The sequence below is a fragment of the Pararge aegeria genome, chromosome 12, assembly GCF_905163445.1.
Source record: "Pararge aegeria chromosome 12, ilParAegt1.1, whole genome shotgun sequence".
Taxonomy (NCBI): Eukaryota; Metazoa; Arthropoda; class Insecta; order Lepidoptera; family Nymphalidae; genus Pararge; species Pararge aegeria.
Window position 1 is genome coordinate 4,815,589 of NC_053191.1, and position 17,866 is coordinate 4,833,454.

General features: G+C 34.9%; 4 protein-coding genes across 9 annotated transcripts; 1 reads left to right on the forward strand and 3 right to left on the reverse strand.

The window, feature by feature from the left end:
* Window positions 1-933: 933 nt before the first annotated feature.
* LOC120628271 (histone-lysine N-methyltransferase MECOM-like) lies at window positions 934-11,227 on the reverse strand. Its single transcript, XM_039896559.1, has 11 exons — window positions 10,829-11,227; window positions 10,472-10,742; window positions 9,891-10,053; window positions 7,522-7,598; window positions 6,268-6,398; window positions 5,717-5,859; window positions 4,317-5,437; window positions 3,282-3,445; window positions 2,051-2,160; window positions 1,526-1,629; window positions 934-1,029 (listed from the first exon to the last, which is right to left on the reverse strand). The coding sequence occupies exons 1-11, from the start codon at window positions 10,859-10,861 to the stop codon at window positions 995-997; spliced, it is 2,352 nt and encodes a 783-aa protein (XP_039752493.1). The 5' UTR covers window positions 10,862-11,227; the 3' UTR covers window positions 934-994.
* Window positions 11,228-11,297: 70 nt separating this feature from the next.
* On the forward strand, window positions 11,298-14,904 carry LOC120628060 (transport and Golgi organization protein 2). 6 transcript variants are annotated; one of them, XM_039896254.1, is made up of 7 exons: window positions 11,298-11,534; window positions 12,179-12,292; window positions 12,375-12,495; window positions 12,674-12,712; window positions 12,905-13,126; window positions 14,137-14,235; window positions 14,542-14,904. In XM_039896254.1, the coding sequence occupies exons 1-7, from the start codon at window positions 11,393-11,395 to the stop codon at window positions 14,669-14,671; spliced, it is 867 nt and encodes a 288-aa protein (XP_039752188.1). In that variant the 5' UTR covers window positions 11,298-11,392; the 3' UTR covers window positions 14,672-14,904. The 6 variants fall into 6 exon arrangements, with proteins under 6 accessions (XP_039752188.1, XP_039752191.1, XP_039752192.1 ...); XM_039896257.1 differs by having other exon boundaries at window positions 12,375-12,426; XM_039896260.1 differs by having other exon boundaries at window positions 11,389-11,524.
* On the reverse strand, window positions 14,897-16,291 carry LOC120627898 (serine--tRNA synthetase-like protein Slimp; the record flags this gene model as incomplete). The annotated part of the gene is made up of 1 exon (XM_039896020.1): window positions 14,897-16,291. A coding segment is annotated over one exon (1,329 nt), but the record flags the coding sequence as incomplete, so codon positions are not given.
* LOC120628061 (zinc finger protein 593 homolog) lies at window positions 16,263-16,960 on the reverse strand. Its single transcript, XM_039896261.1, has 2 exons — window positions 16,716-16,960; window positions 16,263-16,633 (listed from the first exon to the last, which is right to left on the reverse strand). Exons 1-2 carry the CDS (start codon window positions 16,825-16,827, stop codon window positions 16,296-16,298), a joined length of 450 nt encoding a protein of 149 aa, XP_039752195.1. The 5' UTR covers window positions 16,828-16,960; the 3' UTR covers window positions 16,263-16,295.
* Between the last annotated feature and the right edge of the window lie 906 nt (window positions 16,961-17,866).

The following is a 17,866-nucleotide window of genomic DNA, read 5'->3' on the forward strand; positions in this document are numbered from 1 at the left end:
TTTCCTGAAGATAGAAGATTTATTACAATTTAAACTGTGATTTAATGTGCTTTTTCTTTGTGATATTGTTTTGTAAAAACAAAAATCATTAGCAACGAACATGGTGTTTTATTGTTTTTTTTTTCTTTAAAAAGCCTTATTGCAATTTTTTTATAGCAATACAATAAACATGCAATAAGGTGCAGTTTAAGAAGAAACTGGAATATTTTGTTATACCAATAATCAAATTCGTCAAAGGTTGTCTGGAAGAAATCGCTTTAGTGATAAGACCGCCTTTGCACGCTCTATTTTATTTTCTAAGTTTCTTCTGTATTTGTGTTTAATTTGTAGAAAATGTGTGTGTGCAATAAAGACTTCAAACGAACAAACAAACAAACAAATGGCCCACCCGATGTTGGTTGGAAAACGAAAGCCAAACACTACGACACTTTGCAGGTCTTGCAAGAAACCCGTCCTGAAAAGTGCCGCCCCGTGTCCATCAATCTGAAGCGTAAGCGTTAAGAATTATGTGCCTGTAATTACACTGATGGATGGATGGCTGAGCTTGGTGATCTTCACACACTTCTTCAAATTCCACACTATTTCCACAAAAGTGTGTGAAGACAAAGCGGTTTGTAGAAAGGCGTATTTTCTGCCATGTATTAGAGTACCTTCAGGGCAAGAGTGTATGGCCATTTTGCAGAAACGCGCTCCAACCTCATCATTACTTTCCATGAGGTATGATTCCTCGAGCCCGTCGGAAATAAAAATAAAAATGACAAAATTAAATCTTAGTGCATTAATACTGCAACTAACTATATATATATATACGTTAATATATATTTCGAAAAAAATACAAACCCACATATATGAGTTTACAAAATTATATTTTGGTTATAACTAAAGACGTCGATAATTATGATTAATAAATAAAAATATTAGATATGATTTTTGAGTATTTTTATGTTTAACTTAAATTATAATAAATAACATATAAAACAGTATTGTTACACGATTATTTCGTTTTTGATTTTGCATAACTTTTGCGACCTGTAACAAAAATAAAATATATATTTAAATTTATTTCTGATGGCAATTAATTATGATCTATGATATAGAGCAGAAATTAATGAATAAATAAAAAATGTAATCCAAAATCTTAAGATGGCAGATTTTTAATTTAGTATTGCTATAACGTTCGTACTACGTCCTGTAAGTAAGAACAGTTCCAGTCCAGTTCAGTTCGGACTTATAGTCTGAGGGCATCGTGTACCAGTTGCCTATCTTAGGGTAGCTTGGGGAAGTTAAAAGTTTGAAGTCTTAAGATAACTATGTTAGTTCTTATATTAAATTGTTTTTCTTTTATAGCTTATCTTTTAGTTTTGTATTTTTTTAATGAACCTTGTTGCCTGATAATTCAATCTGCCATCTGATGATTTTGGATTGTAGTCCGTGTTACTTAACTGGATGCGTGCACTGTATGGCACGCCATAAATTTCACGCGTCAAGTTATAATGAACGGACGGTATGGGAAACAAGTGCTTACGTTTTGTGCAGTCGACGGAACGTTCGTGTCGCTTGAGGTGCGATATATGCGGAAAAGACTTGCAGCAAATGTCGCATTTGTACGGCTTCTCGCCAGTATGGGTTCTGTGGAAAGCCATTCAATGAGACACTCAACCCCAAAACTTGAATCCACGGACATGTTTTTTTTATAATTGCTATAAAAACTAAAGTAAAAAAAATATATATATATATATTCTGTGTAGTTTTCACACAGAGCAGAAGTGAAACTTCTAAACAGTGACCTACGATAGATTGAGATAGATATAGAGTATCAGGAGTATTAGAATAAATGTAAGGTTTATTAAGTTTTATCAAACTAAAAATTATTTTATATTTTTAAAAAAACCATAGAAACTGAATAATATTACATATTATTTAGTTTACATGGACACTTAAATAGCAAACAAAATGTATAATGCATTCTCCCCTATACATTTATTAATTTGTGTCTCTATCGTGACACATATTCGTTTCACTAGTTTCATTACAAAAACGAATTCCTTACCTCTTATGAATGATGAGATCGCAACGCTTATAAAATCTCCTACTGCAATCCTTCTCTTCACAAACGTAGGGTTTCAACTGGTCGTGGTCGCGTTCCTTGTGATTTTTTAACTATAACAAGTAAGGAAGTCAGGGTTCAACTTTGTATAAAATAAATAAATAAATATACTACGACAATACACACATCGCCATCTAGTCCCAAAGTAATTGGGACTAGATGGCGATGTGTGTATTAGCGCTTAGCTCGCGTAGCTTATTGTTATGGGTACTAAGATAGCTAATGAATCATTATTATGAATAATATACATTAATACTTATAATATGTAGATAAACACCCAGATACTGAAATGCATTCATGTTCATCACACAAATATTGTCCAGTTGTGGGAATCGAACCCACATATAAATTCATATAAAGTAAATTTTTAGTAACCCCCGACGCAAAAATGACGGAGTTTTATTAGATGATTATATATTTTTTCACACACACTCCCTCAATATGGGTATCAAATGAAGGGGAAAAGGAGATAATATAAATTTGTATGACACGCTATGATCTTTATATTACAATCAAAGATGATTATAGAGATTATAAGAAAATTGTATTTGCCATTCTTATAGGAGTTAGGAATAGTCGGTCACGGTGAAGATAGAAAATTGTTATTAATGGCAAAAATATTAGGAGGTGGAGAATATGTGAGAGTGCCTCAACAGTCAACAGTTTATTATTTACTGACTTCAAAAACAGCAAAAAAGAAAAGGACAGCATATGGAGCCATCATCCTGTACCATCAGAAAAATCTTGGATTGAAATATACAGATCATACGAATGACAAATACGATTTTTTTTTGACAACTCCCTCAATACGGGTATCTATGAATGAAAGGGTTTGACTATCTATCAGGGTTTTTTAACTTTAATTTAAGTATTTCTTCTAGTATGTATTCTTGTGTGATAATAAAAAATCCTGTGCAATTTATTCACACACGGCGGTAGTGTAACTTCTTAAAAGTAGTTATTTAGATATTATTTGGTTCCCTTGGTAACTTAAATGGGAAAAAAACATAAAATATTATATATATTTCTGTCTCATGCTTTGACGGCTTCATCCTACACATTATTGTATTTCCGTTGCATCCGGTTTGAAATCACAACGATTCTAAAGAAGTTTCACTTCAATAAAGATGTGAAATACTCTATCACAATAGCAGACTGGGCCCTGTTTGCTTACCATCCACGCAGCGGAGAAGGTGCGGTCGCAAAGCGTGCACGAGTGTGCGGTCTGCACGCGCGGTTCGTGCCGTGCGGCGCGGTGCTTGTTGAGCGTGGAGCGGTAGCTAAACCGCTCGCCGCACACGCCGCAACTGTGCCGTCGCAGCGCCGCCGAGTGCGTCGCTGAGGGTTGCACTTATTTAATAATTTGGTCAAGGAAAACTATTCAGCCGTAGACATTAAAATAGAACATGATTATAACAATACTAATAATTTATTTGATAGAATTGTCACAAGTTTTTTGCTAGTTATTTATGCAACTGTTGTATCATCATCATCATGCCAACCAATCGACGTCCTCTGCTAGACATAGGTATTTTGTAGGGAGTTCTACAATACACAATCCTAGGCCGCGGCCAGCGGCCCCCAGCGACCCGCCTGATGTCATCTATCCACCTCTTTGGGGGCCGACATACGCTGCGTTTACCGGTGCGGGGTCGCCATTCCAGTTGTATAATAAGGGGTACTTAAACACGAATGTAAGTTTTGGCAACCACGCCCTACAGAGCGGAACATACTGCTTGGCGGCAGAAATAATTATGGCAGTATTGTCGGAACTGTCACAACTGAATTGACTTCAGTTTTCAACAATAGCGACGACATAGCTTTGTATAAACATCTAATAAAACAATTCATACTGATCAATTGTCATAAACAATAAAATCTAACCTATAAAATATGACATTTTTACACAAAACTACGTAAAGATGCAAAAAGGTTCGAGATGAACCAATTGAGTATTAAATAAACCGCCCCTATAAAAAGATTTATAAAAGGCGGATCGTTTCGTGCTATATGATTCGCATGACAAGAAAAGAGGGGTGGGAAAGCGGTAACACGACGACAGCCACCTTAAAAATATATACGTTAATGGTGTGGATTATAAAACGATCGAATTATAAATTTATATTGGAACTATGACTTGTTAACTTAAGAATTGACCTGGACCTTGTGATTTGTAAGGTAAAGGGCGTTACAAATGTGGTTGTCTCACCTAGATGGGATTTGTAGTTGTCTTTCCTATGAAAAACTTTTTCACAAACATTGCAAACAAAGATGACCTGGTTTTCTTTGTCTTTTTCTTTTGTCCTGTCGTTTCCTTTTGTCTTTTTTTCTTCTTTTATTATAATATCAACGTTTTCTACTACAACATTGTTAAAATCTTCATCTTTCTCTTTTTTTATAGATTTAGCTATCCTAAAATCACTTTGCACTGTGTCACAGGAATCCTTCTCAGTCTCATATTGGATATGTTTCATATGTGCCTGGGGCTGTATTCTCAATATAAAAGGTTGTATATTATCTAAAAGCTTTCTACTTCTATCATCTGGAACTATATCTTCAGACTCTGATGTATCACTTGATTTCTCGTTTCCGCCTTCTACATCAATATTTAGCATATCAGACAATTTTTCCGCGTCAATGTCACTCTTTAAACTTATTATGAACATATCATCATCCTCTGTTGAGATGTACTGAACATTATTCTCTCCTATCAATTGGTTAAGATTTGCAGCTAAATTGGTGCTCTCTTCTAAATCTACATCACTTTCGAATATGGTTGCGCATTCATTAACAGATACTGTCGGAGTCTGAAGTCTTTCTTCGTTTTTATTTGGTTCAGAATTGTTAATTTGGTCTACATTCAATAGTTCATCAGGTAAATGTTCCGCTTTTACATTATATAAAGCGTTCATGATGTCTTGATCCACACTTCTACCCACGTCGTGAAAATCGAACATAATTTCCCCGTTCTTATCGTTGCCATAATCAGTTTCATTTGGAATGCTGTTGAAAATTTGACTATTTTGGAAGCTGTCTAAATCTAAATCGTTATACAGCAGCTCATCGTCCAATATGTGTAACTGGTTCATTTCCTTTAGGAATTCTATTTGCATTAAACTATCGTAAGTGTTGGTATCTGGCATATTTTGTGTGTGTGCGTTTGTATTTGCTTGATTGTATAACATGTCTTGTTGTGTTGACATTGTCATATAATCATCTTCCGCTGACAAAATATCATCTACAATGTTGTCTTCAGTTCTGTTTATATCAACATTGGTTTCATTGGTTTCTTTCTCTTTGCTTTCTTCAGTAGTGGTGGTGGTATGTTGCCTGAAAATAATAATAATATTTTAGATATAAAATTAATTTGAGTATGTTACCTACTTAAAGTAGCCAACCTACAGAACTTGTGGTGACTCCTAGCTTTTAAACCCTCCCTTCTATGAGAAAGAAGGTTTCTATCCAGCAAGACGTTTATGACGAGCACTATATAGACTTTTAAAATCTCGTTTTATTATTTAAATTAAAAAAAAAAGCAATAAATCTTATAATTATTAAACATCTCTTAAAATTGTTATATTAATATTAGCTTTTACAGTTCCTATTTACCTTACGTAGTGCTCAAGAAGTGCACTTTTGTATTGAAAGGATGCGCCACAGACTCTGCAATAATTCTTTCTAGTTTTGTCTTGATTGTTATTTTGACTAATATATGAATTACACTTTTGTTGATGACGTCTTAAGGAGGCTATCTGAAAAATTATAAAAATATACAGATATACCAATATCTATACTGCGCTATACTAATATTATAAAGCTGAAGTTTGTTTGGTTGAACGCGGTTCATCTCAGGAACTAATGGTTCGAATTCGAAAATTTGTTTTGTGTTATTACAATCAATTTATCGACAAACGTACATCAATGCAAAAAGTTTCAAAATTATTCGGATTCAGAGCCGATACGTGCGATGCGTAAAACGGGTAAAATTACACAAAAGTAGTGAACGACTGAATTGTTTCTCTCTATAGATAAAAGTATAAAATTTAGTGCAATTATGTTTTGTAGTCATAGACAGGTGAAATTCGAATGATCACACAAAATTGTTTAAAAAAAATAGAAATAAACAAAGCATGGTATTTACAAAAAAAAGTTAAACTAACCTGCGTGAATCTATTTTGACAGCCTGTACAGGTGAACGGTTTTATTTTAGAGTGAAGTAGCATGTGCCTTTTGAGATTAGATTTGTCTGTGAACTCCCTTCCACACGTCGTGCATGGATGCTTTCTTATGTCTGCAACAAACAGTTTGCTGATATATAGCAGTATTCCTGCCCTGTATGGCTAGAATGCACGCCACGAGGGAGTTTTGTCTACCCATTATCTCGTCAATATCTATAGAAAAAATACGAGTAACGGGTAGTGATAATTATCTCGTGGTGCGCATGCTAGCCCTACTGGTAACTCTATTGTTACTGGTAACTCTGTTGTATCTTGTCTTGGGCCCTATTTTTATTATTACTCTTCATATATACACCATATTAAGGATAATATATATACACAAGAAAACAGTACCATGAAAATAGCAGTTTAATAGAAGGTTGATTGCCTCATCTGGCGACAGAAGGGCTGGCTCATTTTTAGCGTAAAGAGGCGGTTCAGCGGGGAAATGCAGCCACCATTGTTGGCACCATTTCACGCGAGCATGACCTTTACAGTAAGTAGCTCAGTCAAAAGTTTTATTGTAACATGATAAATTAAAAAAAAGAGTTATTCTCTCCCCTCAGGAAATGAAACGATATATATTTTTTTATTCTACTACAAGTTAGCCCTTGACTGCAATCACACATTGTGGTAAGTTATGATGCAATATAAGATGGTAGCGGGCTAACCTGTTAGCGAGTATGTACGTAGAATCCTATTAGAGGTATCTATCTATCTATCAACTCTAATAAGACCTCTAACAGGTTTCTACACGACATCACACCGGAACACTAAATCGCTTAGCGGCACGTCTTTATCGGTAGGGTGGTAACTAGCCACGGCCAGAGCCCCCCGCCAGATGTTAGTAGTTGATTATTATCAGGTGTTATTTTCTTGGCACAAGTGATATAGTGATTAGTATTACATATAAGATTATGGATGAAAGAAGAATACCCGGCATTCAGATAAACGCATGTGCATGCACTACGATAAAGGAGAGAGTACAATAACGAAAATTTTACCTACAATCTCTAACAGTTTAAGAAATGTTGGTACTGTCTGCAAAATGTAAGTTTTTTAAAAGTAAATAATTTTATTTTATTTATTCTAGTATAAAAGCTAAACTTGATTACCCATAGAGTTACCATTTTAACCATTAAAATTGCCTGAATTGAACTCATGAAGGTATTCCAAAGTACAAATCTTACAACTCACCTTTGTGAACATCTTGATGCTTCTTCAAATCGGACAGTTTGTGAAAAGATTTATCGCACTGGTCACACTTATTTGGCCTGTGGGATAAATTATTTGAAATGAATATTTATTTGAACTTATAGTATAAAATAATTGTATTAATACATTCATATATAAATAAATATACTAACTATTAATAGCTACCCATACAATGAGATCACAGCTTGTGATGCTACTTATTAGGGCATATTTATCAACTGTGAGATGGTTAAAACAAAAAATATTCTGCATTGCATGTGTTTTATTAACCATCAATAGCCCATAACAGTCCTCACTTGGTCTAAAGGCCTCTTTTAGAAATTACGACACCCAATAATGGTTGTCACAACGTAATATTTTATTCAAACCTACACTACTATACTAGAATCATGTCAGGACACCCTCTCCCATCGCATGCAAAGAGCACTCAACACTATTGAAAAATGGTGTATAGAGAACGAACTTACAGTTAATGCTGACAAAACTGTAATAATACCGTTCACTAGGAAGCATAAGATTGACAATCTTAAGCCACCCAAGCTGAACAACATAAGTATCCCATTCTCGAAAGAGGTCAAATACCTGGGAGTTACACTTGACAGGAAAATGACCTGGAACTCCCACATAGATGGCGTACTTAAAAAAGCAAAATCTGCACTGGGGATCTGCGGTCGGCTGGCGGGGAACAGATGGGGTATGAAACCCAAGATAACCTTCTGGCTCTACACAGCCATTGTGAGACCTATTGTGTCTTACGCATCCGTGGTTTGGAGTAGTAAGACGATGCAGGTAAGAACCCAGAACAAGCTAAGCAGTCTACAACGCTCAGCCTGCTTGCTCATAACAGGAGCCATGAGCACCACCCCTGGGGCTGCTCTGGATGCTTTGCTGAATCTCCCTCCTCTTCACCTACGTGTCAGGAAGGAGGCGAAGGCTTGCATGTACAGGCTAACCAGCCAGGGTGTGGTAAACTGGATCTCACGAGAACTGAGGCATCTTCATAACTCAGTTCTTGAGATACCTGTTTTGGGGATGCCAACAGACTCAACAACTCCAAAACTTAACTTCCTCAGGCAATGCACTGTGGAAATTCCAAACCGTATTGACTGGCTTGAAAACCGGATCACCTGGAAACCGGGGAGCCTTAAGTGGTACACAGACGGCTCCAAGTCGGGTAGTAACGTAGGATGTGGAATATTTGAAGAGACCACCAGGGTAGGGTTTCAACGTAACCTGGGTGTCTACGCCTCCATATTCCAAGCAGAGGTCTTCGCAATAATTGAATGTGCGGAAACCTGTCTGCTAAAGAACTACAAAAACAAAACTATTTATATCCATTCGGATAGTCAGGCTGCACTTTCTGCTCTATCTTCTGAGGTTCTAAACTCAAAGCTGGTAGAAAACTGCAGACAATTACTGAATACTCTGGCGCTAATAAACAGGGTCATTCTACGCTGGGTTCCTGGCCATAAGGGGATCATCGGTAACGAAATGGCCGATGAACTTGCAAAGTCAGGTGCTTTGGAGAAGCAGATTGGCCCTGAGCCGGTCTGCGGAATACCCAAAAGCTTGGCGCAACTCACCCTTCAAACCTATTGTAATTACCACACACTCATTCGCTGGAGACAACTCCAAGGAATGAACCATTCTCGAGCGCTAATAAAACCATTCAACAAAAGGGCCGCCTCTGAGGCATTAGCACTCAACAGAAAAAACCTATGCATACTAGTGCGAGCGCTTACGGGGCACTGTGGGCTTAATAGACACATGTTCAACCTAAAGCTGCAGGATACAGATCTATGTAGACTCTGTAAGGAGGCTGCGGAGACGCCGCTGCATTTGATCTGTTCCTGCCCCGCGCTGATGCATAAACGCAGCACTCTTTTGGGGAAACACATAATGCAACCAGTGGATGCTAAATTTCTTCCAGCAAGGAAAGTGCTGCTTTTCCTGAAGGCGACCAACGCTTGCTGGGAGATCTAGACAGCAGCGTCACAATAGATCGTAGCCGGTCGACGTGACACCAGGGATCAGACGAACCTGAGCCGCAAGCAGAAGAAGAAGAAGAAAGAAGAAAGGCCTCTTCCAAGAAGAGGATTATCACACTAGCCAGACAGGTTGAAGATCACAAAAGATGAGAGCAGAGGGGCAAAGGATGCGGCAGCCCATTCTACTTTTTATTTCCTTGGTCATCTCATACAATACCCACAAGAGTGGTGACACCTTTATTCTAATCAGCCTTCACCACGCTTCATGACAGCACAACAGACAATTGCATTTGTTATACATTTCAAAAAATCTTTGATCACACATGCAAGCAATTTTATTTTAAACCTAGAATATATTTTTACCTATAATCAAGGTGTATGGCAAACACATGTTGTTGTAACCGCCACAGAGCTTCAAAGGCCATGGAACACTGTGGACACTTCCACACTCGTGCTAGTGGCTTGTGTGTGAGACAGTGCTTCATCAACTGCTGTTTATTAGCAAACTTCTGGTCTGGACATTTATCTAAAATTTTATTTTATTTCATATAGTCTAATTTTTTTACTAAAAAAGGGTTTTTACTTATGCTTAAAGAAAATTTTAAATATATAAATTAAATATGGTAATACATAGATCAGAATCTGAAGAATTTAAACCTGCGTCTTTCTGGCAATTGCAGCATATCTGCTTTGAATTTAAATTGAGCCAAGATTCTCAGACCATCATTACCATAATTATCTAAGGCTTTTTATTGGTCTTATAGTGATTACAGTGTAATTGATTGCCAAATAGATGTAGGTGTAAACCTGCTGGTTCTGAAATTAATATGCATTTTAAAATTATAATATAATGATTGTAAAATCGGTTTAATGGTTAAGACATAGGTTGCAAACAAACAAACTTTGCTATTATAATACGGATAAATAAGAATAAGTTATTTTACCACAAATCCAAAGATTATCCTTAGAATGAACTCGCAAGTGTCCATAATACTTCTTAGCATTATCAAAACGCTTCTGACATATCTCACAGTGCAATGTTGTTGGCCCATTTAAATCCGGTTCCTCCAATGGGCCATCCGCAGTCAAAAACTGTGCAAGGACATCGTCCGACCCCAACAGACCAGTGTGGGATGGTAAATCATTTTGGAACTCATAATCACACTCTAGGCCCTTTCTATTAAACACCAGATCTGTATTCTCGGAATCCACGAACTGTAAAGTGAAAATAGTGTTAGTTTGTCATCTGTACCATCGTAGAATTAAGACTACTATTTACTCAAAGAATTCTTAATACTTACGGGCAAACCGAAGAATGACATACTTGGTTCCATTTTAAGATAATATTGACTTACTTAATCTATTTTAAGTAAAATTTTACATTTTTTATTACGAAATTATATACAAATTATCATTATAATATTATAAATATAATGTAAATAACACAACACACAAGAACTTCTCTTAATTCTACTCTTGACAAGCCAAATATTATGTCAGAATACAAGTGTCACATAAGTGTCAAATACACACCACTGAGTTGACCCATTGAGCTCAAACACAAATCTAAAAAAAAATCTCTGTGTAGTCTTGTTTTGTGTTTTGTGTGTTGTCAAGTTCATTGTCAAGTGTGGTCAGTGCTAAGCATTATAATATGCAGGGAACGCAGACTCTGATGTACCAAACCAAACGACAATGATGTACCAAAGACTAAAAAGTGAGTTGTAGTGTACGACTTAACTCAATAGTAGTCAACATAGTCTAGCCTAGGCTGCTGAGGAATGTCATGTGTCAACGAAGTCAAAATTGACAAAGGCTATTTATTTTGAAAAATATTTGTGTTGTTTTTTTAGGGGTTGTTAATTATGTGTATTGTTTTCATTTATAATGGAGTAAACGAAACTGAAAGTGACTATAGCCTTATTCTAATTTCAAATAGAGATGAACACTTTGAGCGACCCGCGCAGTGTATGGCGCCCTGGAACGAGGATTCTAATGTATACGGAGGTGTTTTTTTTTCATTTTATTATAGGTTTACTATAAAACAACTCCTGTACCAACAATACTTGATAAAAATTAATTTTGTTTAAAGACCAAATTTAAAATTGTTTAAAGACCAAATTTAAAAGAGTTTACTAATAGTAATAGCTACTCTTCGTAAAGTTCCTCATGTAAAACCATACTGCCATAGCACTAAGTTTAATAAGGCATTTATTGCAATCATTTGTGTAGAACTGAAAAAGCACACATACAGTGTCATGTTAATAGAGCTCTAGCAGCCTTTCTTACTATGCAGGGTGCAATCTTTACAAATTACATAAGAATTATGTAATTTGTAAAGATTGCACCCTGTAACAAGCCTATTATTTTATTATAATATTAATATTTAATTTTTGGCTTAAATTATATATATGTATATAGTTTTTATTATCTTATGCACATGCAATTTTAGAAATTGGTAATTGCAACAGTAAAATTTTTCACCTGTTTTTATTTCAGGTATATTTATATTATTCTAAGTATTTATGTACATCATTCATAAAATATTCATCAGTCATCTTAGTAGCCATAACACAAGCTATGCTTACTTTGGGTCTGGAAGGGGATGTGTGTATTCTCGTAGTTTATTTATTTAATTTTGTTTTATTTAGGTAAAGATTTGGAACCAGGTTGTGAAGGAGGAACATGGATGGCTGTCTCTCCAACTCGTGGAAAGCTAGGATTGTTATTAAACTTACCGGGAGTAAAGAAGGAAAGTGCTAAAAGTGGGTTGGTTTTATTAGTTTAAGTACCATCACAGTTGAAAACTGGAAATTCTCTTATTTAACATTTATAATCTTTTTACAGGCAGGGGTAGAATCGTTTCAGACTATATGAAAAGTACAATGCCTTTGTCAGAGTATGTTGAATTTATTCACAATTATTCCATGCAATGTAATGTATTTTTATTTTTGTCAGTGGATTTTGGGTAAGACTATAAATTAATATCGTCATCATCATTATCACATCAACCCATTAACAGCCCACTACAGAGCACAGGTCTCCTCCCACAATGAGTAGGGGTAAGGCCATAGTCCACCACACTAGCCCAGTGTGGATTGGTGGTAGAAATTAATATAATAAATGTTAATCAAATTATCTTATAGTGCAGGTCAGTTCCTGTACTCAAAATCTTTTACACCCAGGCATGTAAGTTTACATTATTAAAATCACTTTTAAATAAATAAGCGCACAATGATTGTGTTGGTATGAAATGAATCTTTGTGTGAATATTGTATGTTATTCAAACTAAATTATGGTACAATATATACACAAGAGCAAACAATTTTTTTTACATATTGTAAATAAAAAAAAAATTAGTAAAATATTTGTTTCAGCACTCCAACACCCAAAATAAAGACTTATAGCAATGCAACTGACAATATTTATCAATGGCCGGATACATACTTAGGATTTAGTAATTCCCTTCCAGACAAGCCATTAAAGAAAGTTGAAGCTGGCAAGAATTATCTTACAGATATATGTGGCAGGTTAAACAAAATAATGGATAAATCACAACTAATTGATGAACTGACATGCCTATTAAAAAATAAAGAAAGGTTTGTTTATTACCTGTGTTAAATATAGTAGTAGAATTACTATTGAAAATAAACCCTAATAATTGTAACTAGTTTTGTAAAACTCAGTAACCTGAATGATGCATGTCCAAACAGATACAAAACTTTTTCATCAAATTTACCTTGTATTAGAAAAGTGCCAATTCTGTAGTCAGGAAAGCCTGAAAAAAGTGCTTTTCTTTTTCCAGAAGATAGTGTTAAACGGAAAGCACTACTTTTCTATGTAAGTTAAGTTTTGTTAAGAGATTTGTGTATCACAGAACATATGTATATATATGAAGTAAATTGAAGCCATCTATATATATATAAAAGAGAAAGTGTGTGGGTATGTTCCGTATAGGCTCCGAAACGGCTGGACCGATTTCAATAAAACTTTCAGGGAATCTCGGATTGGATTGACCTGGCGAGTAATCCTGTAAAGTTTGGTGACAATCGGAGCACTCCTATTTTTGAACTGTCAAATGCAGCTTTTATTTACTATGATATTCTATTGTTGGGTGTACATGGGTGTAGATAATGATCTTCACCCGCTCGAGAAGAGAATAAAAGAGAATGAATTTGGAGAGAAATAAATGATTGAATATATTATGAGACTTAAATTAAAAATTTTATGTACATCATTAAATTTTTGTACATAATTTAATGTACATCATTAGTTTATTGTTTAAATAAAATATAGCAAAATCTAGCCCGGCGAAGCGGGCTGGGTGCGCTAGTCATCTTTAAACAGAGCAACACTTCCCAGGGCATGTAACGAGCCCATCCTTCAACATACCTCCTAGTGTCCATCAATCTGAGGTGTAGGTGTTAAGCCTCATATGCCAGTGATTATACTGCCAACCATGCGCTGTAGGCCAAGAACAGCATTATAACATTGCAATGCTGCTTATAAATAAGCATGGCGATAGTACTTCCCCGGATAAGCTCTGTCACAAAAAGCTCTACTCCTACTAGTATATTCTATATATCACATTTAAGTATTTTATTTCTAGCCATTTACCAGATGACCAGTTAGAGAGCAGACAACCAAAGCTTTATAAAGAATTAAGTTCAATTTTTGTTGACATCCCACAGGGGAAATATGGTACAAGGTACAAAATTATTCTTATTCTTTGGAACATTATAATACACAAGTTTAGTCTTTTGTTTCAAATGCTTTGTTGGCTTAGTGGCTAACATGATTTAGATACAATCGGGCACAGGTTCTATGAATAGGTCTTAGCTTTATCTGCTAAGACATTCTCAGTAGCACCAACCCAGAGATAGAAATTAAATTTTATCCACGCTATACCTTTGGAGATAATGAGTTGTAAAAATTATTAAACTCCAATCTCCAGTCCAATGAAAGTTGGCTTTGTTAACAGTGCTGAGCAATTATGATATTTCATATATTTCAGAGCACACACCATTATGCTGCTAAGTAAGTCAGGACATATGGATTTAATTGAAATAAGTATGCAATCACCTATTGATCCAGAAAAGCCTCATTGGGAAAAGAGTGCATTTCAATTTGACCTCATAAAATAATTCTTGAAAAATTGATAATTTATATTAAAATTGATAAATAAACTTTATATGCAATGAACATCTTTAATGATGAATTTGCATTAATAGCTACTATGTATAAATTTAGTCAACATTTCAAATTGTATTGAAGTTATTAGTATTATTGCAATTTAAATGAAGTATTTTCATACTTCTGGTCACAAATTTTGTGTTTAGTTTTCTGTTGTTGCAAATAAAACATTTATGAATGGTTAGCATTTTTTATTATTTAAAGTTTATGTACTGTACCAAGCAATACTAAATGTAATCAAGTTATACACTCCAATTTTCTACTCTGAACGGTTCTGGTACAACAAAATCACTGGATTGCTCTAAAACACATGCTAGAAACTTGGGTACATTTAAAATTGTACCTGACAAAATATGTGGGAATTTAGTTTGCTTTTCTTCAGTGTACGTAACCATAAGTCTTTTGCTTATAAAGTCTCCACTCAAAGAGATATTTCCGACTTCAACATAATCTTTCTGTGAGCCAGAGTACATTTCTATACTCAACCTTAATGACTCCCACATGTTTAATTGATTAGCTGGAACCAAACTCAAACGAAAATGGTAACCAAGTTGTGCGTATATATCTTTAATTATGACAATGACATCATCCAAAATTGCATCAAGTTCTGTGCAATTTTTTGTGACAATAAACATTTCAACAACAGAACTTTGGCTCACATGAAATAGACTGTCTTCTTCTGTAGGTGAAGGAACATACTGTCTCCCTATAGCAAAATATTTAAGTGGCAGCACTTTATGATGTAAAACATTTTTAGTGTGATAAGCAAAAAATGAATAGATTGAACCAGCTCCTGTTAAATGTAATCTGCTATCTGAATTTCCTTCAGCATCTTCATTATTATGCAAAATAAATGTTGTATTAGGATCTGTATGATCCAAACCACATCCCTCGACTACCAAGCTTTTAGTGAAGTCAGTGTTACAAAACTGTATAAAGTTATTTTGTTTTAATATTTTACTCAGATAAAATTTTGCTCCTAGTTCAAATACAGCTGCATTACCCTGTAAATAATAATTCTCATTTTTTGTAAAATGTATTAAATTCTGATTTTTACCAATTTCCAAGTGGTTTTTACTATTTGAAGGCAATGAACTGTACTGATAAATGATATTCCTGCCTTGATCTGGTGTTAGAGGATGTAATGTGTTTGGTAGTTTTAGTGATTCCACTACTGCCATTTCTTCAGCTGACCATAAAGGTACCTTAAGTTTTTTAATATTTTCTTTTAACAGAGCCAATTGTATTTTTAGCTTTTCAATACCATCTCCTTCGGCCCCTTCTTTTAATAGGTTTCCAAGTTCTGAAGAGACTTGTACTTTTTTCCTTTCCAATTCCATTTTTTTTGTTTTTAATTCTTCATACACAGACCATAGGTCCTCTAGTTTGTGAAGATTAATCTGTGCTTGTCTTTTAAATAATTCACTTTTTAAAACATCTTTCTGTTTAATTCGCTCAGGAAAATCTATATGTGGTGTTACATAAACAAAATTATCTGTTGCTTTTGGTCCATTTATGAAAAGAGCAGAGGATCGTTTAAATATCTTGAAAAGAAATGATTTGCTGATCAACAAATTACGCATCATTTTCATCAGTTTTTTTTCGCTTATTTGGACTATCTTCTAAAACTTCATCATCTCTATCTGTTATGTCCTGCTTATCACTGTTCTGAGTGAAAATTTTGCGCTTAGTGGGGAGCTTAAAGCTACCATAACCACCAGCTCGTTCTGATTCCTCTATACTGTACGGTTCCAACTCTAAAGCTTTCAATCTCCTTTTATGTACTTTTGTTTTGAAATGTTCTGACAGCGCCCGTTCTTCTATAAAATAGCGGGCACAGTGGAGGCAGTAATGCTGTGCAGCACCAGGAATATCCAAGTTTACGTCTTGATTTAGTAATTTCTCAGCATTTTCTAAAAAATATATAAGTTTATGTAACCTTTAAAAACAATAACATGTCAGTATATACATCATCAGTAATAAAGCATGGCTTACCCTCTTTAAGATCAACATCAATTTCGTCAAGATCTTTTTTCCTGTTACGCACGCGCCAGCGCTTTTTCAAATGAGTATCACCAACGTGGTATTTTTTACGCTTATATGGCATAATATATTTCAAGAATTTAAACTTTAGGGTTAAATCCTAGGTTAAATTTAAAAACCTTAAATCACCACAGACCGGTATACCAATATGATAACCACAGTGTACAAAAACGAATTAGTACCTAGAGATCATTGACCAAGATCCTCAGGAAGGAAACCACAGAATGGTAAATAAATAAGTGAAGCATAGATTAAAGACCGTTCATAGTTATTTTACCTCAGTACTAGTAGATGGTTGGCTATCTTGCGCTGTGTTGTCAAACTTGGTTTTACATCTACCCTGTTATAATTTGTTAAATATTTACGCAGTCGTTTTATAGTAATTATGGAGGGTAGAGGTAAGGAGGATCATCTGTGTATATGAAAAAGTTATGGAGGGTAGAGGTAAGGAGAGTCATCTGTGTATATGAAAAAGTGTCGTCAAAATGTATTAAATTAGGATGGCGCCACATTTGCATCAGGGTAACTCTTAAAAGAAGCGCCAAATATAAATATTGTTAGAGTAGGCTTGAAAAATAAACAAGGAAGTATGGAGATACAAGGAAGTAACGTTATATTTACCACAATATTTGGTACAACGTAAGTTGTTGAAATTCTCAATAATTAACTACTTTAGTCGATAATGACATTATATTGTTTAACTCGGCATACTTCAATTCATCTACGATTGCTACATTCATACCATACCCTGTGCATCCACCAGCGCCATTGTGGAGGATTTTTGAACTGTTATTTAGCGCATACACTGGACACTTTTTCAACTTTTCTCCCATATACGATGACTCTCCTTACCTCTACCCTCCATAGAAAAAGTGTCGTCAAAATGTATTAAATTAGGATGGTGCCACATTTGCATCAAGGTAACTCTTAAAAGAAGCGCCAAACCAAATATTGTTAGAGTAGGCTTGAAAAATAAACAAGGAAGTAAGGTTATATTTACCACAATATTTTGTACAACGTAAGTTGTTGAAATTCTCAATAATTAACTACTTTAGTCGATAATGACATTAAATTTTTTAACTCGGCATACTTCAATTAATCTA

Coding starts and splice junctions, on each gene's coding strand:
- LOC120628271 (XM_039896559.1), bottom strand. CDS start 10,861: ATGGAACCAAGTATGTCATTCTTCGGTTTGCCC. Junction 10,743..10,828: donor TGTCATTCTTCGGTTTGCCC/GTAAGTATTAAG, acceptor TTCACTTTACAG/TTCGTGGATTCCGAGAATAC. Junction 1,630..2,050: donor GATCTCATCATTCATAAGAG/GTAAGGAATTCG, acceptor GGCTTTCCACAG/AACCCATACTGGCGAGAAGC.
- LOC120628061 (XM_039896261.1), bottom strand. CDS start 16,827: ATGCCATATAAGCGTAAAAAATACCACGTTGGTGATACTCATTTGAAA. Junction 16,634..16,715: donor TGATGTTGATCTTAAAGAGG/GTAAGCCATGCT, acceptor TATATTTTTTAG/AAAATGCTGAGAAATTACTA.
- LOC120628060 (XM_039896254.1), top strand. CDS start 11,393: ATGTGTATTGTTTTCATTTATAATGGAGTAAACGAAACTGAAAGTGAC. Junction 12,496..12,673: donor TTTTTGTCAGTGGATTTTGG/GTAAGACTATAA, acceptor ATTATCTTATAG/TGCAGGTCAGTTCCTGTACT. Junction 14,236..14,541: donor CAGGGGAAATATGGTACAAG/GTACAAAATTAT, acceptor CATATATTTCAG/AGCACACACCATTATGCTGC.